Source organism: Triturus cristatus, chromosome 11, assembly GCF_964204655.1.
Source record: "Triturus cristatus chromosome 11, aTriCri1.1, whole genome shotgun sequence".
NCBI classification, from domain to species: Eukaryota; Metazoa; Chordata; class Amphibia; order Caudata; family Salamandridae; genus Triturus; species Triturus cristatus.
In genome coordinates this window covers 1,086,932,388-1,086,948,450 of record NC_140594.1, presented here as the reverse complement: position 1 = coordinate 1,086,948,450, position 16,063 = coordinate 1,086,932,388, and the positions used below count along the sequence as shown (strand labels likewise).

The 16,063-nt window shown below is 40.9% G+C and overlaps 1 protein-coding gene across 12 annotated transcripts in view; it reads right to left on the bottom strand.

Moving 5' to 3' along the window:
- Nucleotides 1–16,063, bottom strand: part of TNIK (TRAF2 and NCK interacting kinase) — a 787,085-nt gene that overhangs the window by 160,210 nt on the left and 610,812 nt on the right. For 6 of the 12 annotated variants that reach the window (XM_085635448.1, XM_085635452.1, XM_085635449.1 and 3 more), the window contains one exon: nt 13,955–14,383. The exons of 4 other annotated variants lie outside the window; for them this stretch is intronic. In XM_085635448.1, the coding sequence (XP_085491574.1) occupies nt 13,955–14,383 (429 nt within the window). The remainder of the gene's footprint in view (nt 1–13,954; nt 14,384–16,063) is intronic. 2 more of the 12 variants (XM_085635450.1, XM_085635455.1) reach the window with 1 other exon arrangement.

Here is a 16,063-nt window from a genome sequence, read left to right as displayed (position 1 = left end):
GTTCTATAGCTTTGGATATTGTAGACACATATATAAGCCACTTTAATAAAATTAAAACAAATAAAATTGATGTACAAAATTGTTCTTATACATTTAGACGTTACACACACCTATATATATATCACTTTATAGAAATATAAAAAAATAAAGTAAATTAAATAAAAAATTAAAAACTAATAAAAGTGTAGAGACTGCAAACACTTGTACAAATCACATTATATAAATGTGGAAGTAACAGATGCATATACATAGGGATTTACAAAGATATAATTAATTCATAATATCTAACACTATTATACACGCCCACCTCGTAACATACTTATAACCAAGAGAAGAACCTAGAGCTTTTGATACGAGGTCCTGCACAATGCTCCAAGGATTACGAAAGACAACTGTGTGTGCAGTTCCTCAAGGGGGGGGGTGGGAAAGGAAAAGGACAAGTCTCTTATTGAATGCCCTCACACACCTAGCAAGGTGTCATGCTTCATCATTGGGCTGTGCTCCTCGTCGGGCCGGCGCTGCAATGCCAGAGGGGCTCACGTGAAGGGGCTCTTTGCCGGAGAACTTTTAAGAGACAGCTGTTTGGTGTGTGAGGGTGAGTGAACTGTGTAGTGAGTGAGTGTGCAGAGTGATCTAAAATAGGTCTAGCACTGCCTTTAGGGATTATTTTTATTCACAAGGTGTGCTAACCTAATTAAAATGTGTGGGCCCTGTCTGGATAGTTAATGATCCACAGGGTATTGTACATGAGTGTGGTCGACATATGTCTTGCCTACTGCCCCTAGCGGGTCACTCGGCAATTCTTCAGGACCGTTGTCTCAGAGAGAAAGTGCTCAAAAACTCTTACACTACTACACTGCCAATGTAATAAAAATTCAGTACATCACCAGCAGGACCTGGAAAGAAGAGACCTGAAAGAAATTAAATACGACAAAACAAGAAAATCACAACAATTTGAAGTAATTCATCTCGCATGGTACGGCAGACAACAATATTCTTAATGGTGTCAGGGTGTTCATGCAAGGAAAAGGGGGTCTACGAGGTGCGCAGAACGTGGACTACTGGGTGCAAGGGGGTATTTAAAGTAAGGGCGTAATTAAAATCAGGGAGCCTCAGACAGCGTTCTTTCATGATCGTAAGAACCAACAAGTGCAAAGTGAATCGCCGTGGTGGTCAATAACATCTATCCACGACAGCAAGTGCGGTGAAAAAAGTGCGTTGTACGTAGACCTTGTACAAAGGGAGCGAGTGTTGTAGTTGCGCGTGGCTATTAAATTGTGGTGTAGGCAACGGCGAAGCACGGCGGCAAGCATGCGTGGTAGCTACTCACCCCCAGTTGTGGGGTCGTGGGTAGACGGGGTTGCCTTGTGAGCGATTCGTTGCTCACCCTGAAAAATAAATAAACAGAACAATGCCTAGGATAGCATGGAAGAACAGCGATCTGTTAGTACGCGCTCTTACCGGTGTTTGAATGCAGGCTGGAAGAGATAACTCACATGAAGGGAGCGCGCAACTAGCTGTGCTCCTACCCTGGCTCAGGCTCCCGTGGAGAGCAGTGGCGCCGAGGAAACTAAAGTAGCGGAAGTATCTTCCGATGGGTCGGTGGAAGACTAGACCACACGGAGGTCGGCCATCTTGGGTGTACTTCGAACCCTAAATCAAAACTTTATTGATACTGGGATGTACGTGCGGCCAAGACCGCGGGAGTAGACTCGATAGTTGTTCATGATCATTATTCCCTAAAAAATGAATAAAGGGCAGATTAAAACAAATATATTCGACAGAGTAGTTCTTTGCTCAATTGTAGAAGACAAAGTCGTGATTGACAATGAGCGCTATGGGACACAGGGAGTGTAGCGCTTGAAAAAATGCAATTGGTGGTAAATTGCTACATGAAGTGTAATAAGAGTATGTCAGAATAAGAAGTCAAGCCTAGTCAGAGGCCCATCAGAATGGGGGATATATTGGTGGTTAAGGTGAACCACAAATTAATTAAGAATTGTTATTTTTTAATGATTCTGCAACTGGCCACCGGTATTAGGTTATTTACGTGTTATTCAGTGACACCCAAGGGATTTCATCGTTAAGGCCATTGGCAGTGCTAGAAATTTTAAAGATCCATTTTTGTTCCTTTCTGAAAAGGGCTTCTTTGCTGATTGTGGTGTAGGATTCAAGAACAGACCAACTCATGTCATTGGCAGTGTGATTCTTTTCTGTAAAATGGGTACACATCTTAGTATTGTCCCTCCTGCACCTGATGTTGCTGCGGTGTTTGGAGATTCTGATCTTAACGGGGCAAGTTGTCATACCAACATACATGAGTTGGCATGGACATTTGATAAGATAAATACAGTTACATGTATTGCAATTTGTGTGTGTTTTTTGTACCCAAGTAAGGTTCCCTGATAGTGCGATAGATTTGCTGGCTTTTGTCAGTGGGCACACTATACATTGCCCACATGGGAAATGGCCCATGACCGGTGGTAAGTTCCAGAGTCGGTTGGTGGTAAGGGATTCTCTCCTTGGTCTGGTTCTGATTAAGAGATTCTTTAGGTTGTTGGTTCTCTTAAAGGCAAATCTGGGTTGTGGTACCGGACAGTCACCTATGGCCAACAATTTACAATGTTTTTTTATGATCTTTTTAATCATGTTAGATTCCGGAGTGTAGGTTGTCACGCATGTTATTTGATTGGTGGTGGTTTTTTCATTGGATTTGAGGAGTACCTCCCTGTTGGTATTACGTGCCCTTTTGCAGGCTGTTTTGACAGATCCCATAGGGTATTCCCTTCTGGTTAGATCGGTAGTGAGTTTTTGGGCCTGTGCATTGAAGTCCTCCAATTTGCTGCAATTATGTCTGAGTCTTAAGTATTGTCCGTAAGGTAAGTTGTTATGCAGTGCTTTGGGAAGAAAGCTGCGGAAGAGGAGGGGACTATGGCTGTCAGTAGGCTTTTTGTAGGTTTTCGTGGTTAAGCCTGTGTCTCACCTATTTATTAGTAGGTCCAGGAAAGGTAATTCAATTACCAATGTGTTGGCAGTAAAGCGTAGGAAAGGGTTGAGGCTGTTCACCCATGACACAAAGAGGGGTATGGAATCCAGGTCCCCTTTCCAAAAGATCAGAATGTCATCTATATAACAACGCCATAGAATAATGTTGTCTTTATAGATGTTGGTGTTGGCCAAGATATGCTTAGCTTCAATCAATCAATCAATCAATCAATTATTTGTAGAGCGCACTACCTACTGTGAGGGTCTCAATGTGCTGAGGGGAGGGGGGCCGCTACTGCTCGAAGAGCCAGGCGTTGAGGAGTCTTCTGAAGGTGAGCAGGTCTTGGGTCTGCCGAAGGTGGGTAGGGAGGGTGTTCCAGGTCTTGGCGGCGAGGAAGGAGAAGGATCTGCCGCCGGAGGTCGTTCGTTGGATGTGGGGCACCGCGGCGAGGGGGAGGCTGGCAGAGCGGAGCTGGCGGGTGGGGGTGTAGAAGCTGAGTCTGTTGTTAAGGTAGGCTGGTCCGGTGTTGTGGAGTGCTTTGTGTGCGTGGGTGAGGAGCTTGAAGGTGATCCTCTTGTCGATGGAGAGCCAGTGAAGGTCTCAGGTGCGGGATGATGTGGTTGCAGCGAGGGACGTTGAGGATCAGTCGGGCGGAGGAGTTTTGGATGCTTTGCAGTCGTCGCAGCTGTTTGGCCAGGATTCCTGCATAGAGTGCGTTGCCGGAGTCCAGCCTGCTGCTGACTAGGGCCTGTGTCACCGTTCTTCTTGTTTCGGTAGGGATCCACTTGTAGATCCTGAGGAGCATGCGGAGGGTGTTGAAGCAGGAGGAGGAGATGGCGTTGACCTGCTTTGACATGGAGAGGGAGGAGTCGAGGAGGATTCCCAGGTTGCGTGCATGGTCAGTGGGTATCGGTGCTGTTCCCAGCACGGTCGGCCACCAGGAGTCGTCTCAGGCTGAGGGGGTCCGTCCAAAGATGAGGACCTCCGTCTTTCAGTTTTAGTCGTCTACTCCTCATCCATTCGGCGACGGCCTTCATTCCCTCGTGGAGGTTGGTTTTGGCGGTGTGCGGGTCCTTGGTGAGGGAGAGGATGAGCTGGGTGTTGTCGGCGTAGGAGATGATGTTGAGGTCGTGCTGGCGGGCCACTTGTGCGAGGGGGGCCATGTAGACGTTGAACAGCGTTGGACTGAGGGATGAGCCCTGGGGTACGCCGCAGATGATGTCGGTGGCTTCAGATCGGAAGGGTGGGAGGTGTACGCTCTGGGTTCAAAGTGAGCCATAAAGAGGCATACCAGGCTGGGAGCGAAGGTGCTCCCCATCGAAGTGCCCTGTATTTGGTGCTAAATTTGGTCTTCAAATTAAAAATACTTTTCGGTGAGGGCGATGTCTGCACATTCCATGACAAATGATATGGGTGTTGGTGAGTCCCATTCATGTGAGCGGAAAACTTCTTCTACAACCTTTGGAGTGGCCCTTTTGGGGAATATTAGTGTAGAGGGCCTCTACGTCCAAGGTGATCCAAGCGTCCAAAGTGGGGCCCTCGTTGTTATGAAGTTCTATGATGTTAAGTACATCCTTGTGTCAAGTAGAAATGTTGGGGTCTTTTGCACCAATGGTCGAAAGAAGTGGTCGCAAAATCGCGAAAGGGGTTCCAGGACGGACCCAATCCCTGACACGATGGGCCTCCCTGGTGGTGGTCGGGTACCCTTATGAATTTTGGGTAACGTGTAGAAATACGGTACATCCTAACATACTACATGTCCCAAGCGCGCGCACACACAAAAACAAAATGACATGGCTCCACAACGTCTCACAGTACAAGGGGAAGAAGGCAGAGTTTAGGGTATGCGCTTTTTTTTTATGTGCTTCCAGTAGTAATGTTTTTCATGTGAGACCATGACTGTTTCTCGGTTCTTTTCAATTTACATGGTTGGAATTACCGCCTGTGCAATGTAGTACTACTTTTGGCAAGTGTACACTTAAAATACTTATGGTAACTTTACAGGAATATTTCAAGTTCAGGGTGTCCCCACACCCTGATTCAGGGGCTGGGGACACACATTCCCACAACTAGGTGGACATCTCTTTCAGGAGTTGCTGAATTTCATTCAGGTATGTTAATCTATGCACATAGGATTACCTTTGCGATTGTACTTCAAAAGCTTCAAGCTTACTTTGCCTCACAATCGTGCAGAGCATTAGAACAATGGAATACTGGCAACACATGGAAGAAACACGAGTAACAGACCATTAATACCAGCCTAAAGTGCCACTGACAGAGTGCAATATCAATAGCATAGTCACCCTTTACAGTTGTAATACAGTAACAAACATCCTAACACTGTTTACAATGCTATATTTTGACTAATACCTGAGAAGAGAAGAGTGCTATTCTTGACCAATCATGAGGTCCATTATACCATACTTCTCTTATTCTCAACATATTTCCACCATGAGCATTCCTAGTCTTAACAATACCGGGAAAATCTAAGGGCATATCGAAGAAACTCTTTGATGTGATGTTTGTAAAGCATACTGTTTCCACTGGAATCACTGAGGGTGAGCGTTTTGGGTGTTAAAAGTATTTCAAAGGTTTTCCAGTTAAATATTAAAAATTATACATCTATAGAAAATCAATACTTTCACCTAGTTAGTAAAATGAAAAAGTTTACACCTAAAGGCAGACTAAAAATTGCATCTTAGGATATCATCAGACACAATCCCTTCAAAAGAAATGAGCAATAAGATATCTTCACGTATCTCAAATAAAAGTGTGTATGAATATATCTGCATCAATGCCACTAATGGTCCTTATCCAGTATGCCTAGAAAATATTGAGAACCCAGCTATAAATCTTAATGAGTTTAAAGCCTCTAACCGTAGAAATGTCTTGATCACCAACAATAACTGCGCAGTCTTAACCCCGAACAATAATGCACCACACAGCTATAACACATTGGCTATCCACCCATTAATAGCATAAGGTTCATGTTATTTCTTTAGCATTTATCTTTCTAAATTAATCATTGTAAAATGCTATTTTGTACCAACATCGGTCCTTTATAGAGGGCAACAATGCCCTAGAGCAAACGTAAGACTGGCAAAAGCTAAAGTTTGGACTAACCTCACAAGTTTTTAACACTTTGGAGTCCATGGAAGCACGACCAGTATGGTCAAGCGGGCTGCCTGCTTATGTGGTGGCTATGCTACTGGCTAAACAAGCTAGGTCAACATCGGTAGATCTAAATGCACAAGCAATGATAAACCTGTGTCATGGTAGTCTGGCCTCAACACTTTAAGAGCTAGGGTCTCTGCCATCCTACCTTTCCTTGCCCCTTAACAGTACAATTAAACAGGAGTTAATCAGCCTGTGTTTTAGTCTAGTCCTGCTGAAGTCCTATTGGTATGGATGGAGGAACCTGGAGGTGAAGGACAAGTGATGCTGCCTATGCGCCAATGCAGAGGAATCATTGACCCATGTGCTATGCATCTGCGGGGGGTTGGCCCCACTAGGGAAATTTTGGCTTCAACCAATTTGGCGCATCTTGATCATTTGGACCTGCCGGGAAGACATTCTTGAGAGGGAAATCTGTACAACTGGCTGCTTGCTCCATGAAATTTATGAAGGCTGCAATAGCTCAATCATCTGATTGACAATTGTAACAGAATGAGTTCAGATCAGAACCCTTCTTAGCGTATAATGCCCAATTAGCCACTGAAGAGCAACCCGATGCACTGTCCCCCCTTCTAGCATGGTGACTAAGTAAAGGGGTAAAACATCACACCCCTTATGGATTTTTGATGTAAATATTTGATTCACCTTTTTATGGTATTTATTAATGTATTATTAATGTGCATCGAAACATTTGATTGTTGAGATTTTTTCTTTTATCATGAGGTGTTATTTTTGTAATGATTTCAAGTAATTGTGCAATAAATGAATTTCATCTACAGAACTCGCCATAGTTTCCATTCTTTATGATCTTAGAAACCATTAGAGTCATTGGAGACCTTTTTAACTTTAATCATTACATTTTGATCCCCTACAAATTTCAGGTGGCAACAGAGTTAAAGGCCGAGATGGGTCAAACACTCCTTTCAGTTACCTTTTAATCTGATTTCGTTCCTCCTATTTATGATGCTTTGCAACTCTCTATGTTGTCTTGGTATTTCTTACTCTGCCTTCCCTTTCAACAAGAGGTTATCACATCAGAATGAAATAATTAATGCCTAATGACACCTGTTCCTGTGATCTCCTCTCAAAAACAATGACACCTGCTTGAAATAGTGTCCTTCTAAATCTTACTTTTTAAAGTATTTTTAAGGTATTTACAGGATTCCATTTTACAGGTGATTAACCTTAACAGTTTTTTTTAATAAGATCTCTAAATGGTATATATTCAAAGGTGGTCACTTTACCTCCATGCCTGCAAATGATGTGGTCATATATTAACTAACTACAAATTATAAGGAATTGCTCTTGTCCATAGATGCATGGACTGTGCATATGGAGCACATATGATCTATTTCTAATTTTCTGGTTGCAGTCCTTAAGTTGGCTAGGTATATCCAGGATTACAGACTTTAAGGTCCTATACATTGTACATTAGCCCTTCTTTGGCTCAGGATCTGTATTAAAATCAAATCATCATTCTTCCAGAACTGTCAACTCCCACAATGAATTTATACAGAAAATGTCCATTCTTGAGTTAGGGGATTTTACAACACTTGCCACCTACCCATGTAATTCTGTGCCTTGCCTCCTGCATGTCTTATTTTCCATTTTTTTTACTAGCGATGCCAAGCCCACAAGGGTCATATAAAGACTGCACAAGTTCAACATATTACGAAACATAATGTTAAATCTAATTGGTGAATGGGAGTTTACATCACTGCCTATCTTTGAACAAAATTTTGAAGCTAATCACCGTCCATCACCAAGCTAAACACAGGAAATGAATATGACAGTAGCACAGGCTGTGCACATATGGAATTTTTAGATTCTATGAGTAACCCATAGTGCACAAAATTAACGAACTATATAAATGTTTGTGATGAATACCATTTTCATACAGCAAAGTCCCTGATCATATGTGCAGCTGTACCATTCCTGAAATGTTCCCTTCCACTGCATGTTTAGGAGACATGGGTTTTTGAAGTCCCTAGTCAAGAGAAACCATCTAAATAATGAAAATGCAAGTCTGGTTCACTCGATTAACAATCTTAGTGTACTCTGAGTTTGGGAGACCCTGTAGTCTTTTGTTTGTAGACCAGCTCTACCTCTTCAGCACAGATTCTGGTGAGCGTTAGCAGTATAGTGTTTTGGAATCAGAGTAAAAGTCAGTGTTTTGGGGTCCAATAGGTGCACAGAAGGGTGAGATTTAAGCTCATAAGTTTCTAAAGAATGATTAATGGCCAGCCAAATTACTTTGTGTTTGTTTTTTCAAGTTTTGTTCTGTGGAAATGTTTGCTAACGGAGAATACCTAAGATCTCTTGTGAATCACTAATCATGATAGCTGATCATGAACATCTTTAAGTTCAGGGAAATGGTGTTTGCTAGACTGAGTATAGTAGCTGCCCAAAGAGATCAAAGACAGATGCACCCCTCCCTTATTTCTCTCCTCCTCCTTTGCTCCTGAACAGGTCTGTGAAAAATAAACATGCTTTACCATCAGACTAGAGCCCTGCTGCTGTATGACGGCTGCTGTCCAATGCCAAGAATTTTAAGGGTAGCCTAGAGCACACCTCCAGCCTGGGAAAGATCTCAACAACATCGATGAGGCCTGAAGGGCTTTGTCATTATGCTTCCAGAACATGTAGCTGAGTACTGATCCTTTGTTTTCTGCTGTGAGCATTCCTGTAGAAGCTGCTAAACCTCTGCTATCCTGCCCTGCTACTTGTGATTCACTGACCTGACTGGAACGTCCCGTCAGTCTAAGGAGTCCAGTGGCATGGACACAGCATTTGTAGGAGTTCTTCCTCCCTCAGCAGATGGCTGCCACAAGAAATCATCATTATTGTTTTTGACCAGCCTTTGCATGCAGAATTGAAGTACCTCATGGACTTCTGCAAGCTAGGAAGAGCTTTTGTTTACTAGAGACTCACACAACATCTTTGTCGGTCAGGGTGATTGGGATTCAGTAAGATCCTAGGTCACAAGTTATCCAATATTCCTAGTGACTACTATTTAACCCTAAGCCAGTAGATAGCTATTCTTCGCAACCACTCTTTGAGACACCTCAGCTCCTTTGCAAAGATACTTTGTGGTATCTCCTACATACTTGATCACTGTTTTGTCTTTTACCACCTAAGGTAGTTTATTACAGCAATTTTTGGTGATCACAATGACTAGGATCGTGAATGACAGATTTACAAATACAATAAAAAGTACATATGTTTTGGCAAAATGAATGCAATCCTCTATCTTGAAGCATTGTGTTTGCAATCAGGATGTAATCACAAATATAATTTTGTGAGAATTGTTTGACCTATCCAACAATTTCATAGCAACTGCATTGTACCATTTTATTTTTCAGAACAGTTCTGTTGTTCAGATCCTGTAATTAGAAATTGTTCACTTCTTAATAGCCATTAAAAATAGTGAATGGTATGTTGTACTTAGATCTATGGTGGCACTGGACATCACTATTATAACTGCATCATTGTTTTTGGGTCTTTGATCTGTGCTTTCGCAATTTGATCTCATTTATTTTGTGCATTTATTTATATATATTTATGAGACATTAATATGGATGTTTTCACAAAAACTCACAACTCTAACTGAACATTCAGATCTTTATTGCAAGTAAAAACTGTGTTGACCCGTTCCCTGAATCAATCTCACACCACCTTCTTTGAGCTAGTCTGACTGCTTGTCCACATCTATCCAAAGAGTCTAAGAGTACCAGTGTACTGCTTATCAGAAAACTGTGGCTGGCAGTTCAGGCTGGACTCTTCCCATTGCAGCAGGACCAAGACTGACTTGCATATTTCTGGTTTCTGTCTGAAAAGGCATTGTGAGAAAACAATGGATAAACTAGGATGCAGCCTGACTAATTATCAGTGGCTGAGATTCATTCAAGCAATCCACCCACAATTGTGCTCTACTCAGTGAGACGGTTATGCCCTGATGTGGGTCCCATGCTCACTTTGCTAAAGGACTCAAATTACCCATACTGAAGAGGCCCAAATAGGCTGAAACCCATCTGGGGATGTATGTGTTCCCGTTCAGTGTGAAGCTATCCTGGCTGTTTGGGTTCGGCTGTTCCTATTGGAGCAGGACCAAGACTGATTTGCACATGGCTGGCTCCTGTGTCAGGTGCCATGGAGGGAAAAAGAACAATGGACTGAGATGCAGCACCAAGTAATTATCAGTGTACGGTATTAATACAAGCTTTGCACCATGCACCTTTCTGCTCTCCTTGGTGAGAAACACCAGCAGTTTCACCCATGATATTGCATGTTTGTCCTTGAGGGAAAAATATTGCAAGACTTTAATCAAGAGAATAAGTTATTTATAAAATGCTCTGGGTCCTGCAAAATGGCAACCTTTCTACAGTAACACATCAAACGCAGGTTATGATCCTCATTCTTGAAATCAGAGCACATCTTGATTGACTGACTGTCATAACTTATTTTCAACAGTAATTTAAATGGCACAAACCACTGGTTACATGCCAAGAGATAAAGCTGTACCTCTTTTTATTTTTTCCTTAAAAAAACAAAACAAAAAAAAAACAAGGCTATTTATTAACATTCATAGAAAACAATGAGCTAGCTTAGCTTGTCATATCATTGCCGCAACCATATGCAGGGTCATTTCCTGTTACTTTCAAGTCTAGTTGAATTCATGTTCATTGTAGCAGATCACATTTATTGCACTTGAAGGAGGGAATTTGTCATGATTATGATGCTATACATACACATACATATATATAAATATCTATATATATGCTAAGTTAGTAATTCTGTTACTGCCGTTTTGTTAGAATATACAATCGCAAGCATGAAAAAAATAATGTGTGTTAAAATGTAGTTTCAGGAACTGCCAAAATAGTTAGTAAAATATGAACAAAGCACATCAAACATACTAATGTAACAGATCTGCTTATCAGTTGCTTTACTTGCAGGCCACCAAACACCTCTTCTTGTTGTCATGCACGTCAATATACCCAAACCTTGCAAAAGAACAGTTTGTAAATAAATACTTTATGTACTGACTACTCCTAAGTGGATGTGGTTCATACAGACTACATGTCATTTCTGGGTCAACTGAAGACACATTATTTTCAGTCTGCTAGTAAACGGAGGGGGATTACTTTTGCTCAGTGATCAGAAAACAGAGGGGAAAAGACATGAGAAATGTTGAGGCTCATCGACATTTAAGGCAGAAATGCACTGGAGGAGGTCAGTGGGAAAAGTAGCCGTTATGACAGATCAGACCAAGATTTTGAGGATGAAGGATATGCATGAGGTAGAACTAGACCAGATGGCTGAAAATCATTTTAAATTCAGAGAAGTGAAATAAGGCATATATTTAAAAACTTCAGATCGATGCAAATAGCATGGTGCATTTAGATAAAAATGGACTGTAGAGAAACCCAACCGAGAATGGGATCTAACTCTGTTTCCTGACGCTTCATAAGACTATCACTACTTTGTACAGCTGCTTGCGCATAATTGTTTACATTCACGTAGCACATCTATGGATTTGAATTAAGCTGCTTTTGTTGAATGAGATGATCTGGAAAAGAAGATCCTAGATCTGCGTCATCTGTTGTCCCCCTCTCTTGTAACGAAGATAGTCTTCAATTGAAAATCCCATTTCTCATGCTTTCTTCTGTTAAAATGTTCCTGTTAATCATATTCAACATCTATTCTTTTAAAAGGTGAGTGACAACTCATATTTGCAGAATTGTCAAAAGGATAACTTATAGGCTTTGAGATTGAAGCATGCAAGGAGGGATGATCTGTATGTAACAGGGGTTCCATTCTAGATGAGATATGTTTACCCTTTGAGTCATATTCATGTGGTTGGACTTGAACTCTCACTCGGTCATCAATGAATTGCTGTGTTAATGGTGGCCCTGCTTCTGAAACCTGTGTCACTGATGCAAGATCCATCTTATTCACATTGCAAAGACCTGACTCTTCTGGGAGTTGAAAGACTGGCACGTGCTGGGGACCAAGTCTACTTGAATATGAACTAGAAGACTCAGGCAATACATTGGAAGGATTAGTATGTGTGTGACTAGAAATGTGTAGAGAAAAGTCATAGGAGGCATTGCAAGGAGGAGCCTGAGAAGAACAGAGATCCATAGGAAAAGGAGAATTCCTTAACATTTTTGAATCATACGGAGTAGACAAAGGATCAAGGAAAGCTTCTGATGGCTTAATGATGTTAGTATTGAATGGAGCTGTAGAATGAAAGGAAGTGCTATCAGAAGAGACAGGACACAAGGGTGAATTGTTCAAGTGAGTGCTGAGTGGAGAACGACAGCATGGAGAGTGATTGTTGTTTCTTTCTTGTAATTGTTTCAACAGGTGCTGCTCAGATGGCTTGGAATACTGGAAAATGTCAGGTGCAGTCACACGTCTTCCCTGGATATCAGAATCAAACTTAATTTTTCTACAAACGTGCTCAGGATAAGAGAGTCCTAAAACACTGGCTTCCATAAAACTTGTTGGGTACTTACTAGTTTCAGTGACTGCCAGAGAACATGACTTCTCTGGGTTTTTAGGATTCCTATTTTGGTGAATATTTGGTTTACAAATTGGGGAATGACATCTTATTTTTTCTGTTAGATCAGTTCCAGAAAAACTTCTAACCTCTTGGGATTCTGTTTCCTTGTCTGGGCTACATTTTTGTGACTGAAATCCATTTATGGATGTCACATTATTTTTGCAGGTTCTCGTCCTTATAATTGCATCTGGACAAAAAATGTTATTTTGGCATACAGCAGCATGCTTTTTCCTGCTGTTACAATCTTTCTGTTCATTACAGTCAACCTCTATTCTTTCAATAGGTGAATGACAATGCATATTTACAGATTTGTCAATAGGACAACTTATATGCTCTGAGATTATAGAATGCAAGTAGGGATGATGTGTATCTAAAAGGGGCTCCTTCTTGGATGTGATATGGTTATCCTCTGACTCATATTTATGTGGTTTGACTTGAACAGTCACTCTGTCATCAATCGATTGCCTATCATACTGGGCTTGCTGTGTTAATGGTGGGCCAGCTTCCGAAATCTGTGTCCTTGTTGCAAGATTCATCTTCGTCACATTGCAAAGACCGGACTCTTCTGGGAGTGGAAAGACTGGCACATGCTGGGGACTGAGTCTACTAGATTGTGAACTAGAAGACTCAGGCAATACATTGGAAGGATAAGTATGTGTGTGACTAGGAATGTGTAGAGAAATGTCATTGCAAGGAGGAGCCTGAGAAGAAAGGAGATCCATAGGAAAAGGAGAATGCATTAATGTTCTTGAATCATATGGAGTGGACAAATGATCAAGGAAAGCTTCCGATGTCTTAATTACATGGTTATTGATCGGAGCTATAGAATGAAAGGAAGTCCTGTCAGAAGAGACCGGATAGAAGGGTGAATTGTCCAAGTGAGTGCGGAGTGGGGAACAACCGCATGGAGAGTGACTGTGGTCTCTCTCTTCTAATTGTTTCAACTGGTGCTGCTCACATGGCTCCGGAAAATGGAAAATGTCAGGTGCAGCCACACTTCTTTGAATATCAGTACAATACTTCATTTTTCTAAAACCTTGCTCAGGATGAGAGGGTCCTAAAACACTAGCTTCCATAAACCTTGTTGGGGACTTACTAGTTTCAGTGAGTGACAGAGAACATGACTTATCCTGGTTTTTACAGATCCCATTTTGGTGAACATTTGGCTTACTAATTGGGGAATTACATATTTTTTCTGCTAAATCTGTACCAGAAAAACTTCTAACCTTTCGGGATTCTGTTTCCTTGTCTGGACTACATCCTTGTGACCGGGATCCCTTTATACAGGTCACATTTTTTTTCCCAGCTTCACGTCCTTGTAATTGCATCTGGAGAATGAATCTTATTTCGGCATCTAGAGCATCTTTTTCTTGGAGGGATCGCTGTTCATTTTGCAGTTCAGCTTGAGAGATGCAAATTGTTGGTATGTCGACTGCTGAGCGAAAATCAGTCACTTTCCGCAGGCCAGATACCTGCTCAATCTGTGACTTTGGTCTACTGTTTGGCTGCCATTTGGGAGGGTTGGAAAAAGGCTTACTGATGAATGTCTGATTTGCAGATGCCTCCTTCGTTAACAATGGCACTTGTTTGATAACAGAAGAATGCTGATCCTTATGAGGAAGAACAGGAGAATTACTAAGAGACCGCTGTTGTACCTGGGAGGAGGATCACACAAAATGAAACTATTACAACAGAAAACAAACTGAAACAAAACAATGACAAAGGACACTATGTATAGGATGTGATCGCAATTAGTACCACAATTCATTTTTCTATAGCAGTTGTCTAATTTGTAACAAGTTTCCATTTTATTTTCATTTATGGTATCCCATTCATTCTATTAACTGTTCACACAACCTTATCTATATTATGTGGGCAGGTTTATATATTTGCTAGATTTTCTCATTTCTGAGTGTTACTTTTATGTATTTAAAAAATGCTCATTTGCTCTTAGAGTCTCTTTGCACCACCCGTCGTTCTACAATGCCTTACATTTTCTTGGCAGTTGGAAATTGATTTGACCTTTTCCTTGAAATTAATGTCACAAGGTACCTTGCAGAACGTTTGTCTTCCTATGTTCCTTTCAGATGAAAGGTTGTTCACCATTAAATATGGCGCCTCTAAAGCAACAAAACAAATATTGTGTTTTTTATCTAACTAAATATATCAAAATTTAACTAAATCCAACAGATTTGTTCAGCTTGGTATGTCATGGTGTAGTGTATTCCTATTCACATTTTGTGACCGCTGCCTTCCCATTTCAACAGATGTCACAAACTATATTTAAACATAAAAAATAGTTTAGATTTGCATATACATGTGCTTCTCAAATAAATAAAAAAGGTGCTAGTTAAGCTAGGTAAAGCCTCGTCCGCAATACTTTGGACAGAAAAGTAGATGACATACCTAAAGAATCATAACATTTTTTAACTGTATTCATCATACACAAAAAGAATGAATCATAATCATGCTTAAGTATTTTATGTTTCAACATCCGAAATGTCTACGATTATTTTGTTAAAAGTACGGGATCTCAGGCAAAACACAGGTTTAGGCATAGACCTGCTCCTTGTGGTTCCCTCAAAGAGAGAGTGAAATATATAGTCTTGGAGTGAGACTAGAGAGCAATTTGAATATTCTCTACCCTCACTGAGTGAGCCTACATATCAACTGTCTTATTAATACAAATGTATATATATTTATTATTATATATTATATGAAAGCTATAGGCAGGTATGGGTTGAAAAGCGCTCAAATCTGAGGCGGACTTGTACATGTTACAGTTAATGTAAGGAAGACCATTTTTGAGCTACCTTTGTTAGGACAGAGGCCCTATGTTTGGCTTTATGTATCAAGTAATATATCTTTGTGGGAGAAGTGAGAAACATAATGATTAAGAAATCCTTACCTCGACTCAATGCTGCAAAAAGTAGAATGTACCAATTTTCAAGAAATAGTGTCTCCTTAGCACTGAGCAATGATACTTAATTCAATCAAATGAGACACATTGGCAGCACATATATGTTTTCATGAATGTATAGGTACCCACACACCTGCCAGGACTTGATTGAAATTAAGTTATAAGAAAAGATTCTAATGCCCTATTTTAATGCACTAATGTATAGAAAATCACTATACTATATACATAAGGGTCCTATCTACTGACACACAATACAACATCCGATTTATACTGTTCTCTGCAAATTCTTAAAGAGCTGCAAAGGTGGTTTGTGACAGGTTAAAACTGTGTAGGAAAGCATCTACAAAAGGTCTATAGATAAAACTTTACAGTGTACAAATATATATATACACAGTCCTGTAGACAATGCATAAAG